The sequence below is a fragment of the Staurois parvus genome, unplaced genomic scaffold, assembly GCF_062004578.1.
Source record: "Staurois parvus isolate SC_StPar_1 unplaced genomic scaffold, SC_StPar_1.0 ptg000845l, whole genome shotgun sequence".
In the NCBI taxonomy this organism is placed as follows: Eukaryota; Metazoa; Chordata; class Amphibia; order Anura; family Ranidae; genus Staurois; species Staurois parvus.
This window is the reverse complement of record NW_028318641.1, coordinates 1,151,605-1,172,929: the sequence shown is the minus strand read 5'-3', so window position 1 is coordinate 1,172,929 and position 21,325 is coordinate 1,151,605. Positions and strand designations below refer to the sequence as shown.

The window sequence follows — 21,325 nt, the reverse complement described above, 5'->3', positions numbered from 1 at the left end:
TGCGTTGCAATCTTTCATCAATTTTCCTCATCCGTCCACGACCAGGGAGATTAGCTACAGTGCCATGGGTTGCAAACTTCTTGATAATGTTGCGCACTGTGGACAAAGGCAAATCTAGTTCTCTGGAGATGGACTTGTAACCTTGAGATTGTTGATATTTTGCCACAATTTTGGTTCTCAGGTCCTCAGACAGTTCTCGTCTCCTCTTTCTGTTGTCCATGCTTAGTGTGGCACAGACAGACACACAATGCAAAGGTTAAGTGAACGTCTCTCCTTTTTATCTGCTTTCAGGTGTGATTTCTATATTGCCCACACCTGTTACTTGCCCCAGGTGAGTTTACAGGAGCATCACATGCTTGTAACATTCTTATTTATCCGCAGTTGTGAAAGGGTGCCAATACTTTTGTCCAGCCCATTTTTGGAGGTTTGTGTGACATTATGTCGAATTTGCTTTCTTTCCTCCCTTTTTTTGTTTTGTCCCAATACACACAAAGGGAATAAACATGTGTATAGCAAAACATGTGTTAATGCAATACGTTTCGTGAGAAATACATGATTTCCTGGAGAAATATCAAGGGTGCCAACAATTTCGGCCATGACTGTATATATATACACACTGTATGTTGAAATGCGTTTTTATTTCAAAACATATGAAAAATATATTTAAAAATACATTTCAAATATCCTGTATGTCTTTAAAAATACAAATCTACATTTTTGGAATGCATTTACAAATATACTGTATGCAAAAATATATGATAAAATTACTTTTTTATATGTTGCAAAAAAATCTGAAGAATATATTTAAAAACAATGTTTTTAAAAATACTTTTCATATATTTTGTAGCATATAAAAAATGTTCATATATATATATTTATTTATTTAAATATATATATATGTAAAGCGCTGCAATATATTTGGGAAGATATATATATATATATATATATATATATATATAAAATATTTTTCTTCCATATGGGTAGCCACCCTCTAACAGGAAAATAGATCACAGCAGCAAAAAAAAAAGGAATTTGGAGGTTTGGAGGAAGCAGGGTACAGTAGAACAGACATTTCTGAGTGTAGAATACAAACTTCAATAGAACTTTTTCTTAAACCCGAGTTTAGCCCCTTGGCGCTGGCGCTGGCGCCTGCTGGCCCTTTATGGGACGGTGGGCCAGGTCTTAGGGTCATGTGACTGCTGTGATTGGCTGTCATAGCGATTACATGATTGGAAAGCTCCCAACTGCAAGTAGCGATTGCAACCTTTCCGTGGGGCACCGGTAAACGTGCCGGGAGCATGCAGGGCGATCGCTCACAGCACATCTGTTGTTTACATTACATATTTGCGTGTGCTCAGCACCAAGGAGTTAGTGTAATTTTAAGCCGGTTTGTAATCAATGGTTACATAGTTAATCTGGCTGAAAAAAGACAAAAGTTCATCCAGTTCAACCACTGAACAAAAAAAAAAAGAGTTATAATCCTACACCCACAGTTGATCCAGAGGAAGGCAAAAAACCCAGCAAAGCATGATCCAATTTGCTCCTGCAGGGAAAAAAGTCCTTCCTGATCCTCCGAGAGGCAATCGGATATTCCCTGGATCAACGTCACCTATAAATGTTATATCCAGTTATATTCTGTGTATCCAAGAAAGAATCCAGGACTTTCCTACAGCAATCCACTGAGCTGGCCACAACCAACTCTTGACGGAGTCTATTCCACATTTTCACAGCTCTCACTGTGAAGAAACCTTTCCGTGTTTGTAGATTAAAGCTTTCTCCCTCCAGAAGTAAAGAGCGCCCCCTTGTCCTCTGTGATGACCTCAGGGTGAATAACTACACCGAGTTCACTATATGAACCACTGATGTATTTATACATGGAGATCATACCCCCCTTATGTATTATACATGGAGATCATATCCCCCCTTATGTATTATACATGGAGATCATATCCCCCCTTATGTATTATACATGGAGATCATACCCCCCCTTATGTATTATACATGGAGATCGTATCCCTCCTTATGTAGTATACATGGTTATCATATCCCCCCTTATGTATTATACATGGAGATCATATCCCCCCTTATGTATTATACATGGAGATCATATCCCCCCCCTTATGTATTATACATGGAGATCATATCCCCCCTTATGTATTATACATGGAGATCATATCCCCCCTTATGTACTATACATGGTTATCATATCCCCCCTGATGTATTATACATGGAGATGGAGATCATATCCCCCCTTATGTATTATACATGGAGATCATATCCCCCTTATGTATTATACATGGAGATCATATCCCCCCTTATGTATTATACATGGAGATCATATCCCCCCCCCTTGTGTATTATACATGGAGATCATATCCCCCCCCCCCTTGTGTATTATACATGGTGATCATATCCCCCCCTTATGTATTATACATGGAGATCATATCCCCCCTTATGTATTATACATGGAGATCATATCCCCCCCTTATGTATTATACATGGTGATCATATCCCCCCTTATGTATTATACATGGTGATCATATCCCCCTTATGTATTATACATGGTGATCATATCCCCCCTTATGTATTATACATGGTGATCATATCCCCCCTTGTGTATTATACATGGACATCATATCCTCCATTATGTATTATACATGGAGATCATATCCCCCCCTTATGAATTATACATGGTGATCATATCCCCCCTTATGTATTATACATGGAGATCATATCCCCCCTTATGTATTATACATGGAGATCATATCCCTCCTTATGTATTTATACATGGAGATCATATCCCCCCTTATGTATTTATACATGGAGATCATATCCCCCCTTGTGTATTATACATGGAGATCATATCCCCCCTTATGTATTATACATGGAGATCATATCCCCCCTTATGTATTATACATGGAGATCATATCCCCCCTTATGTATTTATACATGGAGATCATATCCCCCCTTATGTATTTATACATGGAGATCATATCCCCCCTTATGTATTATACATGGTGATCATATCCCCCTTATGTATTATACATGGTGATTATATCCCCCTTATGTATTATACATGGAGATCATATCCCCCCTTATGTATTATACATGGAGATCATATCCCCCTCTGTATTATACATGGAAATCATATCCCCCCTTGTGTATTATACATGGTGATCATATTCCCCCCTTATGTTTTATACATGGAGATCATACCCCCCCTTATGTATTATACATGGAGATCATATCCCTCCTTATGCATTATACATGGAGATCATATCCCCCTTGTGTATTATACATGGAGATCATATCCCCCCTTATGTATTATACATGGGGATCATATCCCCCCTTATGTATTATACATGGAGATCATATCCCCCCTTATGTATTATACATGGAGATCATATCCCCTCCTTATGAATTATACATGGTGATCATATCCCCCCTTATGTATTATACATGGAGATCATATCCTCCATTATGTATTATACATGGAGATCATATCCTCCATTATGTATTATACATGGAGATCATATCCTCCATTATGTATTATACATGGAGATCATATCCCCCCCCCTTATGTATTATACATGGAGATCATATCCCCCCTTATGTATTCTACATGGTGATCATATCCCCCCTTACTTTCCTCTTCTCAGGAGAGAATACATTCAGTTCCTCTAATCTTTCCTCATAGCTGAGCTCCTCCATGCCTCGTATGAGTTTGGTTGCCCTTCTCTGTACTTTCTCCGGTTCCCCAATGTTCTTTTTGTGAATTGATGCCCAAAACTGAACTGCATATTCCAGATGAGGTCTTACTAATGATTTGTACCGGGGGAATGATATCTCTCTCTGGAGTCTATACCTCTACTAATACAAGAGAGGATTTTGCTCGCTTTAGAACCCGCAGCTTGGCATTGCTGCCATTATTAAGCTTGTGATCTACCAGAACCCCCAGATCCTTCTCCACCATTCCCCCCCCCCCCCCAGTTGTACCCCCCTAGTATGTATGATGCATGCATATGGGTCTGGCATAGTACAGTGGGGATCGAAAGTTTGGGCACCCCAGCAAAAAATTTGTATTAATGTACATAAAGAAGCCAAGGAAAGATGGAAGAATCTCCAAAAGGCATCAAATTACAGATTAGACATTCTTATAATATGTCAACAAAAGTTATATTTTATTTCCATCATTTACACTTTCAAAATAACAGAAAACAAAAAAAAGTTTGGGCACCCTGCAGAATTTATAGCATGCACTGCCCCCTTTGCCAAGCTGAGACCTGCCAGTGTCATGGATTGTTCTCAATCATCGTCTGGGAAGACCAGGCGATGTCAATCTCAAAGGTTTTAAATGCCCAGACTCATCTGACCTTGCCCCAACAATCAGCACCATGGGTTCTTCTAAGCAGTTGTCTAGAAAACTGAAACTGAAAATAGCTGACTCTCACAAAGCTGGAGAAGGCTATAAGAAGATAGCAAAGCGTTTTCAGATGTCAATATCCTCTGTTCAGAATGTAATTAAGAAATGGCAGTCATCAGGAACAGTGGAAGTTAAAGCAAGATCTGGAAGACCAAGAAAAATATCAGACAGAACAGCTCGCAGGATTGTGAGAAAAACAATTCAAAACCCACGTTTGACTGCACGATCCCTCCAGAAAGATCTGGAAGACACTGGGGTTGTGGTACACTATTCCACTATAAAGAGATACTTGTACAAATATGGTCTTCATGGAAGAATCATCAGAAGAAAACATCTTCTACGTCCTCACCACAAAAATCATCGTTTGAACTTTGCAAATGAACATATAGACAAGCCTGATGCATTTTGGAAACAAGTTCTGTGGACCGATGAGGTTAAAATTAAACTTTTTGGCCGGAATGAGCAAAGGTACGTTTGGAGAAGAAGGGGCACAGAATTTAATGAAAAGAACCTCTGTCCAACTGTTCAGCATGGGGTTGGATCAATCATGCTTTGGGGTTGTGTTGCAGCCAGTGGCACAGGGAACATCTCACGAGTAGAAGGAAAAATGGATTCAATAAAATGTCAGCAAATTTTGGATGGTAACTTGATGCCATCTGTGAAAAAGCTGAAGTTAAAGAGAGGATGGCTTCTACAAATGGATAATGATCCTAAACACACCTCGAAATCCACGGGGGATTACATCAAGAGGCGTAAACTGAAGGTTTTGCCATGGCCTTCACAATCTCCTGACCTCAACATAATTGAAAATCTATGGATAGACCTTAAAAGAGCAGTGCGTGACAGACAGCCCAGAAATCTCAAAGAACTGGAAGACTTTTGTAAGGAAGAATGGGCAAAGATACCTCAAACAAGAATTGAAAGACTCTTGGCTGGCTACAAAAAGCGTTTACAAGCTGTGATACTTGCCAAAGGGGGCAGTACAAGATATTAACTCTGCAGGGTGCAAAAACTTTTGCAGACGCCATTTTTTTGTTTTCTGTTATTTTGAAAGTGTAAATGATGGAAATAAAATCTAACTTTTGTTGACATATTATAAGAATGTCTAATCTGTAATTTGATGCCTTTTGGAGATTTTTCCATCTTTCCTTGGCTTCTTTATGCACATTAATACAAATTTCTAGCTGGGGTGCCCAAACTTTCGATCCCCACTGTATGTAGCGTATACGGTACGATAGATGTTTTTGGTAAATGTCTCTCCTAATCACTCTGCTCTTTTGTAGGATAAACTGCTACAACGCTCTCCATGCGCAGACGCCCTTTGGAGGATTCAAAATGTCAGGAAATGGCAGAGAACTGTAAGTCTATCTTATGGGATGGTAATAACGTTTACTGGGTTCATAAAAAAAATATTCAATACCAACTTTTTTTTATTTTCTATTGGGGCTCCCTATTGACTTTGAATCATTACTACATCGTGCGTTGGTTTACAGAACACACCTAGTGCTGTATTTATTTAAAAAAAATGTAGAGCTATTTACACCCCATTCACACTTGTGGGACTTGTCATGCTACTTTGGACATTGAAGTCGCATGACAAGTCACACCCCATGTTTTCCAATGATAACCAGTCATATATGTGCAACTTGAAGTCGCAGCGACTTAATCCTGGGTTCACATATGTGCTGTATATCGCATGTGATTCGCACAGGAACCGCACCGCATTCCTGTGCCAATCACATGCGATTTGTGTGCGGTGCAATCGGAGCTGTAGATTATGTATGGCTCTAATCGCACCGCAACAAAAAGGTGCAGGACCCTTTTCGCACTGGAATCGGATTGCATGGGTATTCACACCTATGCGATCAGATTCTGCACATCGCACCGCGTTTTGCAGACCGCTTTCAGGGTGTTGTTAACTTAACATACACACCTGCAGCTGTTCACATGAACGGGGTGCGTTTCTGATGCGGTGCGGAATTCGCACAGAAAACGCTGTGAATTGCACACCGCTTCAGTGTGAACCCGGGCTGAAAGTAGTTCATGCACTACTTTGGTCTGACTTTCATGCAACTTGAGGCCATGCTCACCCTGAAAGTCATACCTGAACATGCAACAGTGGGTACGACTTTGCAAAGGGACAAGTCACATCCAAGTCGCACCCATCCAAAGTTGTATCAGAGTTGCACTCCAAAGCATGTCCGGATCTAGGGGGGTGCTGGGGTGGGCTCTGCCCCTCCAGATGTTATTTGTGGGTCTAGGTCTCTTAGAGTGCATCTACTGATGAATCTTCTTCAGGGGGGGAAACAGTAGAATACAGCACAAACATTCTAGAAAATAACAAAGTGTTGATCATAACATCATTCAAATGTATTTGTTTACAAAATTTTAGTTTTTAGTTTTGGGTTAATTTTTGTGCTGCTAGGCCCCACTGCCTCCTGGGATTGTTATGTTGCAGCTATCCCAGGAGGCAGTGCGTTACCAAGCCAAGGGAATCGCACAGATGAGAGGTCGGTCTCTGCCGGCTCCCAAGTACCTGGAAGAATTATTTTTTTTAACCTCCCTAGTGGTATGATTATTTCAGATTTTTGGTGCTGAAAGTGGTACCATTATTTTGCATGGAAATATGTACTTTTTTTATTGTTGGCCTGTCATTTTTAGGAATAACTCACTGAAATCTGTCTGAACAAGAGTCTAGTAAACATCCCGGGTATGATAAAACTTGAAACACGAAATCATAAATTATAATTTAATAATTAATCATAAAAAATAATAACATAATAATAAATGTAATTCAATAATATAATCAAACCAAAAACACTAAAATTTGAAATATAGCGCCAAGTTTGCACATCGCTGAGCAAAGTCGCAAAATCGTTTTCAGTGTCTGATGACGAATTTCCCCCACCAATCATTATCACTCAATTCTGCAAGTGGTTCTAATTTACTATCGCTGTTCTCTAGCCGGTCTAAAACCGCGTCTGACCTAAAAGGACGCTTTTTGGATGCCATGGACTTTTCCGGGCAGAAAGAATAGTCAAAATGCAGGCAGGGCGCAGGACAAAGCACTCGGGACAAAATGTATGTGAAATGCTTTGAAACAGCAATGTTTTTCTACGTAATATTTGTTTACAAAAAATTTTTTAAATTTGCCGCCGGTTCCGGCCCCCGTATGTCCCGACGTCACAGGGACCGGAACACGGAAGCCGGATGCCGGCATCGGCCGGAGGAGATGGCCGAGGACGCTGCAGGAGGGACATCGCGGGAGCGAAGGACAAGGTAAGCACTGCAGGGAATCCCTGAGCAACGCCGCATGGTAAGCCAGAGTGTAGCTCGGGGTTACCGCTTTTGGTACTGAAACTTTACCCCGAGCTACACTCGGGAATACCGCCAGGGGGGTTAAAATGGCGGCAATGAAGCAGGCTGGCTGGGAGGATAATTTGCGCAGTTAGATTCCAGGGTCAATACATTATTATATGTCAGTGAAGCATTGGCAATGTATATAATTCTGACATACGGCGCTCTCAGTAACGGCCGTTCTCTTTGCAGCGGTGAATACGCTTTGGCGGAATACACAGAAGTGAAGACAGTCACCATTAAACTATCACAGAAGCAGCATTGAGGATAAAAGGAAGAGACTGGTGTGTGCAATTTCACTTCAGCATCATCCAGGACCAGAAGGGACTCATTAATACTGAGGGATTCTTCCTTTTTTTTTTTTTTTGTCTATTGAACTATGAACTATTGCAGATCGCTCATCACCAACTTTGAGATTCTGCTCTTCATTACTGCACTTAGATGGGTGTAGTTATAAAAATTGCATAGCTGTTCATCCACCAAATCTACATTTAAATCCGTTCTGGGAGAATACGGCAAAATGGATTGTTCTCGGGATATATCCGCTGCCATTCGAATGTGTGAATGTGGAAAGTACGGTGTTATGGCCCCAAAATGGCACTGAGGAGCATACGTATTTTCTATGATAGTCAGATCCATCTTAGTGCAGTGGTGTATTTAGGTTTTGTCCTGCCCTAGGCAACACAAAAATTGGCGCCCCCCACAGAAGGAGCCTGACATTGACCAAGAACACCCCTGCCCTCCACCCGAGCCTTCCACTACCACTGCCCCCCCTACACCAGCCACCATCCCCCTGGTGTGAGAGAGAGACACTCACCTTCACAGTTCCGGACATTCCCGGGAACAAGAGTCGGGCTGTGCATACACCGTCATGAAACCCGCAGCATCTCTCGGAAACCCACCAGGTCCCTATTCCGCGTGTGTCGCTTCTTCCATCCCTTCTTGCAAGGGGCAGTGCTGCCCCCCCATGAAAAATGCCGCCCTAGGCAAATGCCTTGTTTGCCTTGTGGTAAATACACCCCTGCCTTAGTGGCCATAAGGCCTTGTCTTCTGTACTCGCCCATTCGAATTGCAGAGAATATAGGAAAGAGAAGAGAAGGGCGCCAAACTAAGTGCAGCATTATTAGTAGCTATTTATTGCATAAAAGACAAATGGCAACTCACTAGAAGTAAACAATATAGGCATGTTACCCGTGATGCGGTCCAAAGCAGGGGCAGACTGACAACTCATGGGACCCCCAGGCAATAGGGGATCATGGGGCCCCTGTGTCCTTGCCCAAACTCAAAAAAGCCTATGAAAAAGGTACCAGGGGCATCTCATGGGGCCCCCTACTGACCCCGGGCCCTTGGGCAGCACCCAAGTTTCCAAATTGTCAGTCCGCCCCTGGTCCAAAGAGATCCATTGAATCCGTTGGAGGACGGGGAGAGTCCAAGCGTCAGACTGCTAGTTGGAGTGGATCTCCTGAAGCAGCCGCCCGTCGTGGGAAAACCAGCCTGGAAAGCAATTGGCGCCGGGGTGGACGTGATGTCAATGTTGGAGCGTAATGACCTAAATGGGCAGTAACACGTTTCGAATCTGAGCTTCTTCCTCAGAGAATATAGCCTACGAATATTCGATTTTGTCGAGTTCACATAGAATGAACTTACATGCAGTCTCAGTGGATGAACAGTTAATGGATGACACCCCAAAGTGTCTGCTCAGTTGTCAGTTTATCGTATGAAATGTATTGATGTTTATATTTTGCATCTTCTGATCTCTATAGCGGACCTCTTAGAGAACGTCACCATGTTTTACAACATTTTTAACCCACAATATTTTATGAACTTCCCCAATACCTGAGGATTTCACACTCTTCTTTACTGGTTCCCCTTTTTCTTGCATTATATGCACAATATTCACTTCTTGAAATGTGTGCCATTTTTGTCAGATAAGCGTATTTCAACAGAATTAGGCGGGCCATACACTGGGAGATTCCTCTTGTTCAGCCCCTAATGATTCCCCTGTGCATACTAACAAGCATGGATGGAGACATCTCCCCTGCCAGCTATTGTATTTTCACCCATGGAATACCCAAACAATGGCTGCATCTGGCTGACTGCAGTCACTATTCAACTGATAATTTACTACCCAGCTCCTTCGATTTTCGGATTGAAGGATATCAGGCATGAATGTGCCAACAAGGTCACCCACGGCTAAATTTTCAGCCAGTTCATCAAGAACCGTCTAAAATTTGCTCCACGAATGGCCAACTTATGGTGTATGTAACAGCCAATTATAATTCATCCTTTACTTCAGAGGTGCCCATCCCCCAGGCCACAGACTAATGCCGATCCGTGTTGAAGGCCAGGCCACGTGATGGGAGGGCAACCCAGCACAACCTGCACTGCCACCCTCCCACCACTAGACGGTGCTAGCTCCAGGGACATGAACCCCTTTAGACAAGGCAGTCTGTTCTACCCTCAGACACAGGCCCAGCCCAGCCTCTGTATTAGGATGGCGGTCTTCTTACTGGTGTTTGCACTGGAGGGAAAAAGAAGGGGGGGGGCAACCCCAGTACAACCTGCACTGCCACCCTCCCATCACCAGAGGGTGCTAGCTCCAGGGACAAGAACCCCTTTAGACAAGGCAGTCTGTTCTACCTTCAGACACAGGCCCAGCCCAGCCTCTGTAGCAGGATGGCAGCCTTCTTGCTGGTGTTTGCACTGGAGGAAAAAAGAAGGGGGGGGGGGGCAAGCAAGCCAGCACAACCTGCACTGCCACCCTCCCACCACCAGAGGGTGCTAGATCTAGGAACAAGAACCCCTTTAGACAAGGCAGTCTGTTCTACCCTCAGACACAGGCCCAGCCCAGCCTCTGTATTAGGATGGTGGCCTTCTTGCTGGTGTTTGCACTGGAGGGAAAAGGAAGGGGGGGAAACAAGCCAGCGCAACCTGCACTGCTACTCTCCCACCAGAGGGTGCTAACTCCAGGGACAAGAACCCCTTTAGACAAGGCAGTCTGTTCTACCCTCAGACCAGGCCCAGCCCAGCCCAGCCTTTGTATTAGGATGGTGGCCTTATTGCTGGTGTTTGCACTGGAGGAAAAAAGATGTCAGAAAAAGGGAGGAAAGAGGGTGTGTGGTCTGGGGGAAGGGGCTCCAGGCAAGCAAACCAGCACAACCTGCACCCCATACACCATTGACTTCAGCTGACAGGCTGCACCTTTCCTCCCCAAGGTGACAGGCTGCACCCACCCAACGAACCCCCCCAAGGTGACAGGATACACCCACTCCCCCAACCAACCCCACCCCCAAGGTAAAGCTGCACCCACTCCCCCAACCAACCCCCCCACCCTCAAGGTGAAAGGCTGCACCCACTTCCCCAACCAACCCCCCACCCCCAAGGTGATAGGCTGCACCCACTCCACCAACCAACCCCCCCACCCCAAAGGTGACAGGCTGCACCCACCCAACCAACCTGCCATGGTCCCAAGGTGACATGCTCCCCTTTAGTCCACGAAGGGGTTGTCTTCTGTATGGCCGGTCCCTGGTGCTGGGTGGGTTGGGGACCACTACTTTACGTATCCTACCATAGTCAGCTGAAGTCCGATCTGCTGCTTTATGTTACCTTCTGCACCACCTTGTTATAAATGAGTTTGTTGATTTCTTCGTCCACCCAAATTAAGATGTGTCAGCTAGAGATGTAAAAAAAATGACAGGATTTACATCATTTCATGCAGAACTTTTTTCTAACCAGCCAAAATATTGATAATTCTGTCCAACCAATCTTGTGATCCAGATACCCTCCTGCCAGTCAGACCAGCCAGGTCCTGTGCTACGTAAAAGTGGCCATACATCGATTTTATTACCCGACGATCAAAATGATGGAATCAGCAAAGGATCAGATAGACACGACTTCCCTTCCAATTGATTCAGACCAGACTTCAGTCAAACTGGGTTGATCGGCCAGGAAGGGTTGCATTGATCGGCATTACGGAGATGCTTTGTTTATGAATACGATTGTATTTCAATAAATAGGATCAGGAGATTGCATGGTATACGTACAGATACACTTAATAACGTATGGTTGTATCTTCCAACTAGCAATCAAAATCCACTTCCCTGTGTGTGTGGCACATTGATAGAATGGGTTGCCAACTATAAATTGACGATTCCTATCTGGAGAGACCAATAGGATAAAAAAATTGATCATTTATCAAAATGTGTATGACCGCCATAAGATTTTTCTACAGACTATACTGCAGTTGAACAGAATACCCTGAACCGGCCTCTGCCTGAGACTGAAGAATAAAGGAGCACCTGGAACACTCTGCTCTCTCCTCCTGTAAAGAGGCTTCCAATGTTAGATGGACAACACAGTGTAATGTAGTTGAGCATTCCTAGCTGACAGCGAAGTCATTTTCTCTCTCCCAGTCTGAATGCTGCTGTGCAGGGGATTAAAGCATAAGATATGAAACAATCAGGTACTCTTGTTCACGGTATATAAACATTTAGGGCTGATTAATATTGGAACGCGTGTTCCCACGCGATGCGTTTAGACAGCCCATTCACTTGAATAGACTTCAAAACACACCAGTCCGTGAAAAAAGTAGTGCAAGAAAAACGTACTACGCCAAACCACATGGCGCTAGAAGACTTGAGAAATTTTTTTTTCAAACTTGTATATGTTCCACCTCTGATATTATTATATATATACATAAATGTTACTACTAATATGTAAATTCTGGGTACGGAATATTTTATGTTGTGATAAGATAAACTGTATGACACTTTTTTATGGACCAGTAAAATTTAAAGATGATATATATATGTATATTTATGAAATAGATGCAGTTAATCAAACAATATTTTTTTTTTTGTATTTTCTTAGTGCAAAATAAAGGATATATATATACTGTACTTCGCTGGCTTTTATTCGCTTCCCTACCATTTAATTCTTCTACACCTAACTTACATTTATACATATTCAATAGAGAAGATGGGACTTCCAGGGTGCAGGAACATGAATACTAAACATATTAACCACTTCCAGTCCGGACACATTCCCCCCTTCCAGTCCGGACACTTTCACCCCCTTCCAGTCCGGACACTTTTACCCCCTTCCTGTCCGGACACTTTTACCCCCTTCCAGTCCGGACACTTTCCCCCCCTTCCAGTCCGGACACTTTTACCCCCTTCCTGTCCGGACACTTTTACCCCCTTCCAGTCTGGACACTTTCACCCCCTTCCAGTCCGGACACTTTCACCCCCTTCCAGTCCGGACACTTTTACCCCCTTCCAGTCTGGACACTTTCACCCCCTTCCAGTCCGGACACTTTCCCCCCCTTCCAGTCCGGACACTTTCACCCCCTTCCAGTCCGGACACTTTCACCCCCTTCCAGTCCGGACACTTTCACCCCCTTCCTGTCCAGGCCAATTTTCAGCTTTCAGCGCTATCACACTTTGAATGACAATTGCGCGGTCATGCAACACTGTACCCATATGAATTTTTTTGCATTTTTTTGAGACAGATAAAGCTTTATTTTGGTGGTATTTATTCACCACTGGGATTCTTATTTTTTTTTTTGCTATGTAAATGAAAATGTCCAAAAATTTTGAAAAAAAGTGTTTTTCTTATAAAATTTTGCAAATAAATAATATTTCATTATGAATCTTGGCCAAAATGTATTCCGTTATCTTTTTAGTAAAAAAAAAAAAAAAAATAACCCAAATTAGTTTATAACCAAAAATTATAATTTTTCAAAATTTTTTTTACATTTGTATTGTATTTTTTTTATATTATTTTTTAGTTTTTTTTTTTTTTTTTAACATACCATCACCTTAGCAGTACAGTGTCACCATAGTGACTCTGTACTACTTGTGGGGGGTGATTATTTTTTATTTTTTTTACACAGATTGAAAAAGACCAAAAATTTGGAGAAAAAAGTGTTTTTCTTATAAAATTTTGCAAATAAATAATCTTTCTTCATAAATCTTGGCCACAATGTATTCATCTATCTTTGTAGTAAAAAAAATATAACCCAAATTAGTTTATAACCAACAATTATTATTTAAAAACAAAATGTTTTTACATTTTTATTTTATTTTTTTATATTAATATTTATGTTTTTGTTTTTAACATACTGTCACCCTAGCAGTACAGTGTCACCATGGCGACACTGTACTACTTGTGGGGGGTGATGAAGATTTTTTTTTTTTTTTTTTACAGATTGCTTTTACACCCATAAAGGCTGTAAAAGCAATAATCTCCTCTTCTCTCTGGCTGCATTCTTGCAGCCACTAAGAACTACTGTGTGAGCTGTGATTGGTCACAGCTTGTCACATGGTACAAGGGTGTTGTGAATAGCCTTGTACCATGTGACCTCTGTGATCATTCACAGATTTCACAGGTAGTAAGCAGTGATGTCAGAAGTGACATCTTGCTTACTACTCTGCATGTGATCACTGATTGGCCAATCAGTGATCACATGATCAGGACCTCACAGAGGTCCCGTCTGACGATCGGTGTTCCACTGTGTCCGGAGGACACAGCGGCCACTGGATCGCGGTGCTGCGCGCTCCCAGGAAGCGCGCACAAGCAGGGGGCGGGGAGGCCATCCGACTCTGCACTGCCACCGTCCGACCGTTTATATACAACGGCTGGACAGGAGGTGGTTAAAAACTGTTTTGGACGTGTAGGCCAATTAAGATCTTTTTTAGGTCATTTTCCCCTAGATCCGTGAGCTTCCACATCCAGGGTGTGCCATTGAGTCCCATATAAATATATATTTGATTAATATACTCTGAATTGGATATAGTAAAGTTGTTTGCGAATTGTATAATTTTTCTTTGATACATCTCTAGACTGCCTCGGCGGTAGAATTTTCTTCAAAAAAACCTCCCCTGAAGAAGCCCGTGAGGGCGAAACATGTAGGGAGTAACTACAATTACATAACCAAGTTTGAATCTCAGTTTTACTTTTAGTACTGAAATTGTTTTTATATTTCTTTTTTTTTTTTTTTTCCTTTTTGTGTTTTTTTAAAAAAAATACAAAATAAAAATTATATAACTTTTTAATATGTTTTGTATTCGTGTTCATGCCAACTGAAACTCCCATCTTCTCTATTGAATATTTGCAACTTTAAGGGATGTGGTGCAATAATCATATCTGGTCGCCCGCTCGCCACTTCACTGTTACTACATTTATACATATTTTATGATATTTGTTGCAAAGATGATCAATACTGCATACAAAAAGAAAAACCTCCTGGGCTCAACACACCAGTTCTGGCATTAGTAGACCGAGGATCTTCAACAAGTCCAATGGGGCAACTGTGCAGCTCCCTTAGGGCTAGGGATGCCCAGAAGAGACACCAGAAAACAAGAAAAAAAAAAAAAGGGGGTGCACAAGCCTTGTCCATTATCACCTTTTATTGATGAAGTAAAACAGACCGATACTCACAAACACCAGGAGTCCCCAGTGACTTACCCTAGGTTCACATCTGTGCGGATGGTGCCGCTGCGGATCCGCACGAAAATCCGTGCAGCCGCACCACCCGCGCAGAGAAATGCGGACCCGCGGGTGGGTGCCATTGATTCCAATGGCACGCCGCCCGCACTGGAAAACGCAACCGTACTGGGAACCGAGGTTCCCGTGTGGGCTGCGTTTTCCAAAGAAGTGCGGGGACTGTCACGGGAGTCCATTCAAATGAATGGGCTCTCGTGCCCGTGCAAAACGCGGCCCACGTTTGTGAACCAGGGGTTAGGGTACTGAGCAAGACCCAATCACAAAAGACACTCGAAAATGGCAGATGTGTTTCGAGGGATTGGCTTTGAGGAATAGGGGATCCCCCCCACCGCCCCGAAAACACGTCAGCCATTTTCAAGTGTCTTCTTGTGTTTGGGACATGCTCAGTGCCCTAGGTCACCCGGGACTCTGTTGATTATGATATGCTTGTGAACAGGGCTGCTGTTAGAAATCACGGGGCCCCATACAGCCAACCCTTTCAGGTTGGTTGTATGAGGCCCCGTGGTTTGGCTGCCTGGGGCCCCGTGGTTTCTATCAGCAGCCCTGCCTATGGTTATGGTCTGGCACAGTTTGGAGTGATGCTAAGGTGGGAATACAAAAAAAAAAAAGTTTACTTTGCTTCAGTAATGAATGAACACAGTGAGTGATGGGTACCGATCACTCATTGTGTTCATTCAGGAAAGGAAGGGACTGGTTAATGTGACATAATTATCGGACTTCCCCCACTCTCCATCCTGAAGGATCCTATTGTGCCGGTGGGAAGGAGAGGAGGGAAGTTGGCTCTATTGGGGCCCAGGCAGCTGAGTGAATCAGATGTGCACAGGGAGGGTGATTGGCATAGTGGGCGCGGGGGGGGGGGGGGCAAATACTGGAACCAATCCCCTGTATGGCTCTCTCTGCTGCAGCTGAAAACCAGCAGGTGGGAGAGGAGACAAATTTAGCTTGCATATGCTGCAGAGAGAGCCATACAGGGGATTGGTTCCAGTAATTGCCCCCCTCCCCCGCTCCGCCATGCCAATCACCCTCCCTGCCCACATCCGATTCACCCAGCTGCCTGGGGCCCCCTGCTGGCCTGGGCCCTGTACAGGTGGACTGGTGGTACCCCCTTATCCACAGCCCTGCTTGTGAATCCTGATGTTTGTGAGTATATGTCTGTTTTACTTTACTAATCAATACTGCATAGCTGAATTACAGTGTTATGCAGGCCATACATGGTTTGAATCCCGAGCGATTTTTCATCGGAAAATCGGAAACGTTCGCTCGGTAATCCGATGGCGCCATCATTGATTTAGAAAATCGGCTGACCGAGTCATAAAGTTCACCCCATATAAGAGGCAAAACTTCTGTTCCTTCCAGGTCACGGCTCATGCGCATATTCTTTTTGGAAAAACGAACGTACGATTTGACCATCATTGAGTCGAAAATCGGTCGTTTTTCACGAATTTTCCAACATGTCGTTCACCGAAAAGGGGAGGAACCACGAAAATCAGCCATTGCCCCCACTAACAGAGCGAAAATTGGCCGATGATTCTTAGGTCTGATTTTTGGTTGCAAAATCGGTCGATTTTCGACCCATGTATGGCCGGCCTTAGTTCACCTTTACAGAAAAAATGTAAAGAAGAACTAACCCCGGACACCCCCCCTCCCCATCGTCCCCACTATACTTACCTCTGGGAATGATGAGGGGTCAGTGCCCAAGCGGCTGGTCCAGCTATCCAGGGATTTGAATTCCTCCCTCTTCTCTGTGCAGAGCTTCCGGGACAGGCCAGAGAGATTCACTGTGCAGGCGCCGACCAATCAGAATCGATCTGGTCCATCCCAGGAGAACTAAACAGAGAAGAGTGGGATTTCAAATCCCCGGACAGACGGACCGGCTGCATGGGCACCGATAGCTCCAGATCACCGGAAGTACAGGTAAGTACAGCGGGGACCACAAGGGTGGAAGTGTACATTGTCAGTTCATCTGGTATTTTTTTTTCTCTGTAAAGGTGTACTAACACTTTAAAGTGGTTGTAAACCTCAGACATGAAATATGAACAAAGCACATCCCTCTATAGTGTGTACTTGCTTCAATCCAGAGCACCAAATGTCATTTCTGTCTGCTGCTTCATTCCTCTATCAGCATGAGTCACTTCTGTTGGGTTTTCCTGACACCAAGAGAAAAATGGTGACAGGGAAGGGACCTGCAACAGATTGGCAGCATGAAGGCCAAGGAATACACCAGACAGGTCAGGGATAAAGTTGTGCAGAAGTTTAAAGCAGGGTTAGGTTTTAAAAAAAGGCACTGCCTTTGTGTATATCAGGGGTAGGCAACCTGCGGCTCTCTAGCTGTTGTGGAACTACATTTCCCATGAGGCTTTGCAAAGATTACAAAACTGACAGTTACAGCTATGACTTGCAGAGGCATGATGGAACTTGTAGTCCTGCGGCTCTCAGGTTGCCTACCCCTGGCCTATATAAAGTAGAACTACAGGCAAAACTTTTTTTTTTCAGTTTTGGATAGAATGGAGAGGGATTAGACCCCCCTGTCAGGTTTGTATTGCTGTCTGTGCCTCCGTTAGGGAGATTCCCCCTATTTGTTTGGTTTGTTTTCATTAACCACATCCTGACCGCCAATATACTGCTACAGGGTGGCAGGGGCGCGTAAAATCACGTCTATATACATTAACCCCTTCACGCCTGCGCCTCCCGGCCCTTTAGGAGTTTCAGAAACCGGGAGGAGGGGCGGGCTTTAGGGTCATGTGACCGCCGTGACATGATCAGGAAAGGTCCCGATCGAAAGAGGAGATGGGGACCTTTCCGTGAGTAGCGGACACGTGTGCTGGGAGCGTGCAGGGCGCGCGCTCTCTGCACATATGTCCTTTTTTAATAGAAAGAAAATGTGCGGCCGCTCGGCGTCCAGGCCCAGATACCGGGAGGCCGCACAGTTGCGTTCGGCCGGCGTGAAGAGGTTAACATATATATGTATATGGACATAGGATACAATTGGCCTCAATTTCTGAAGAAATTAGATTTTTTTTATAAATCCGATATGTTTCTCAACAGGAAATATATATATTGTTTTCAAAATTTTGTATAATATATAATAAAATAAAAAATAAAATCCCCCCCCCCCCAGCGGTGATCACATACCACCAGAGAAAGCTCTATTTGTGTGAAAAATAATTATATCAATGTAACTTGGTTACAGTGTTGCATGACTGCATAATTGCCAATTAAAGAAGCGCAGTGCTGAATGGCAAACAATGGTCTGGTCATGAGGGGGTAGAACCTTCCGGAGGTCACATGGTTAAAGTGGAACTAAAAACAAAACTTATTTTCTCATTTTTGAATTTGGGGGGGTACTCCGAGCTTCCACGCATAGTACATACAAGTCACGACCGGGGTCACCCCATATACGAGACACACAAGTCATGACCGGGGTCACCCCATATACAGGCACACAACTCACGACCGGGGTCACCCCACATACGGGACACGCAAGACAAGACCGGGGTCACCCCACATACTGGACACGCAAGTCACAACCGGGGTCACCCCACATACGGGACACGCAAGTCACAACCGGGGTCACCCCACATACGGGACACGCAAGTCACCACCGGGGTCACCCCACATACGGGACACGCAAGACAAGACCGGGGTCACCCCACATACTGGACACGCAAGTCACAACCGGGGTCACCCCACATGCGGGACACGCAAGTCACGAGCGGGGTCACCCCACATACGGGACACGCAAGTCACGAGCGGGGTCACCCCACATACGGGACACAGAGGTCACCCCACATACGGGACACACAAGTCACAACCGGGGTCACCCCACATGCGGGACACGCAAGTCACGAGCGGGGTCACCCCACATACGGGACACGCAAGTCACGAGCGGGGTCACCCCACATACGGGACACAGAGGTCACTACCGGGGTCACCCCATATACGGGACACACAAGTCACCCCTCAGACTGCTCTGTACTCTGTGAGGAAAGTTCCCGCGCTGGGAAGGTGGGGGGATTGCCATGAGTCCGTGCGGGCGTCGGGTGAGGTGGGGTGACCCGGCTGTGCCCGGTCCGGGCTCCATGTTTATTATTATAATGGTTTCTCGCCGCCCTGTGAGGAAGTGCCCGCCCCGCTCCTCCTCTCCAGGATTGAGGAAGTGGACGGACAATGGGGGGGGATGAGAACAGACACCCGCCAGGCGGACGGTAAGTGGAGCGGGTGACAGGACGGGTCACTGCACATTCTATATGGCGCCAAGCGGGGGACAGAAGTGTGTCTCGGAGGACACATCACCCGGGGAAGGAGGAGGAATAATGTGCCGGGACGAGTCCTGGGCCGGGATTTACCTCACGCTGGTGTGAGCGGCTGCCTGCATGGCGACCAATCAGCTTCCAGCGTCAGCTGGCTCAGTGACAAACTAAAAATGAAAGCTAGAAGCTGATTGGTCATCATGTACAGCTGTATACATCATTATTATTCTCTTTTCATATTGAGGAGAATTTTCTTAGATTGCAGCAGTCGTACATGGAGGAACCAGTCAGCTTCTGGCTTTCATTATCAAAGCATAATTCGGCAAGATGAAGCTAGATGCTGATTGGCTGCCATGCACAGCTGCTCCAGCCTCAGTGAATCCCTCCAATACACAGTAACAGCAATGTATGCGGCCCTATGCAGGGTGTACAGCTAGTTCTGAGGGAGATTTCCAGGGCCCTAAGGTTGTCAGAGGGACTTGTCAGGGTTGTCAGTGATGTTGGCGGGAGTTGTCAGATTTGTTGGTGTTGTCAGAGGGACTTGTCAGGGTTGTTGGTGGGACTTGGCAGGGTTGTCGGTGTTGTCAATGGGACTTGTCAGGGTTGTCAATGATGTTGTTGGCGGGACTTGGCAGGGTTTTCAATGTGAGGGTTGTCAATGATGTTGGTGGGACTTGTCAGGGTTGTCGGTGTTGTCAGAGTGATTTGTCAGGGTTGTCGGTGTTGTCAGAGGGACTTGTCAGGGTTGTCAATGATGTTGGTGGGACTTGTCAGGGTTGTCAATGATGTTGGTGGGACTTGTCAGGGTTGTCGGTGTTGTCAGAGGGACTTGTCAGGGTTGTCGGTGTTGTCAGAGGGGCTTGTCAGGGTTGTCGGTGTTGTCAGAGGGGCTTGTCAGGGTTGTCGGTGTTGTCAGAGGGGCTTGTCAGGGTTGTTGGTGTTGTCAGAGGGACTTGTCAGGGTTGTCGGTGTTGTCAGAGGGACTTGTCGGTGTTGTCAGAGGGACTTGTCAGGGTTGTCAATGATGTTGGTGGGACTTGTCAGGTTGTCGGTGTTGTCAGAGGGACTTGTCAGGGTTGTCGGTGTTGTCAGAGGGACTTGTCAGGGTTGTCGGTGTTGTCAGAGGGACTTGTCAGGGTTGTCGGTGTTGTCAGAGGGACTTGTCAGGGTTGTCCGTGTTGTCAGAGGGATTTGTCAGGGTTGTCTGTGTTGTCAGAGGAACTTGTCAGGGTTGTCGGTGTTGTCAGAGGGACTTGTCAAGATTGTCGGTGCTGTTTGGTCGAGGTGCCAGAAAGAAGCTTTTACTGCACCAATGACACAAAAAAGCCCAGCTACAATATGCCTGACAACACCTTGACACGCCTAACCGGGCCTTCTTGTGTCATTGATGCAGTAAAGGCTTCCTTCTGGCACCTCCACCATGCAGCTCATTTTTGTTCAAGTGTCATATTGTGCTCCTTCAAAACAACCACACTGTCTATTTCCAGAGCAGCCTGGATTTCTCCTGTGGTTATCTGTGGGTTTCCCTTTGTATCCCGAACAATTCTTCTGGCAGTTATGGCTGCAATCTTTCTTGGTCTACCTGACCTTGGCTTGGTATCAAGAGATCCCCGAACTTTCCACTTAATAGGTGATTTAACAGTACTGATTGGCATAATCAAGGCTTTGGACATCTTTTTGTATCCTTTTCCATCATTATAAAGTTCTATAACCTTGTTACGCAGGACTTTTGACAGTTCTTTACTGATCCCCATGGCTCAGTATCTAGCCCAGTCAGTGTTTCCACGTA

The 21,325-nt window shown here is 44.8% G+C and overlaps 2 protein-coding genes across 2 annotated transcripts in view; both read left to right on the top strand.

Moving 5' to 3' along the window:
* Positions 1–12,678, top strand: part of ALDH1A3 (aldehyde dehydrogenase 1 family member A3) — an 81,911-nt gene extending 69,233 nt beyond the window's left edge. Inside the window, exons 12-13 of the mRNA XM_089655526.1 lie at positions 5,707–5,781; positions 7,973–12,678. Of these exons, the coding sequence (XP_089511652.1) occupies positions 5,707–5,781; positions 7,973–8,045 (148 nt within the window). The 3' untranslated portion in view covers positions 8,046–12,678. The remainder of the gene's footprint in view (positions 1–5,706; positions 5,782–7,972) is intronic.
* A 6,767-nt stretch (positions 12,679–19,445) lies between these two features.
* Positions 19,446–21,325, top strand: part of LRRK1 (leucine rich repeat kinase 1) — a 325,566-nt gene continuing 323,686 nt past the window's right edge. The window contains exon 1 of the mRNA XM_089655524.1: positions 19,446–19,491. The gene's annotated coding sequence lies outside the window, so the exon portion shown is untranslated. The remainder of the gene's footprint in view (positions 19,492–21,325) is intronic.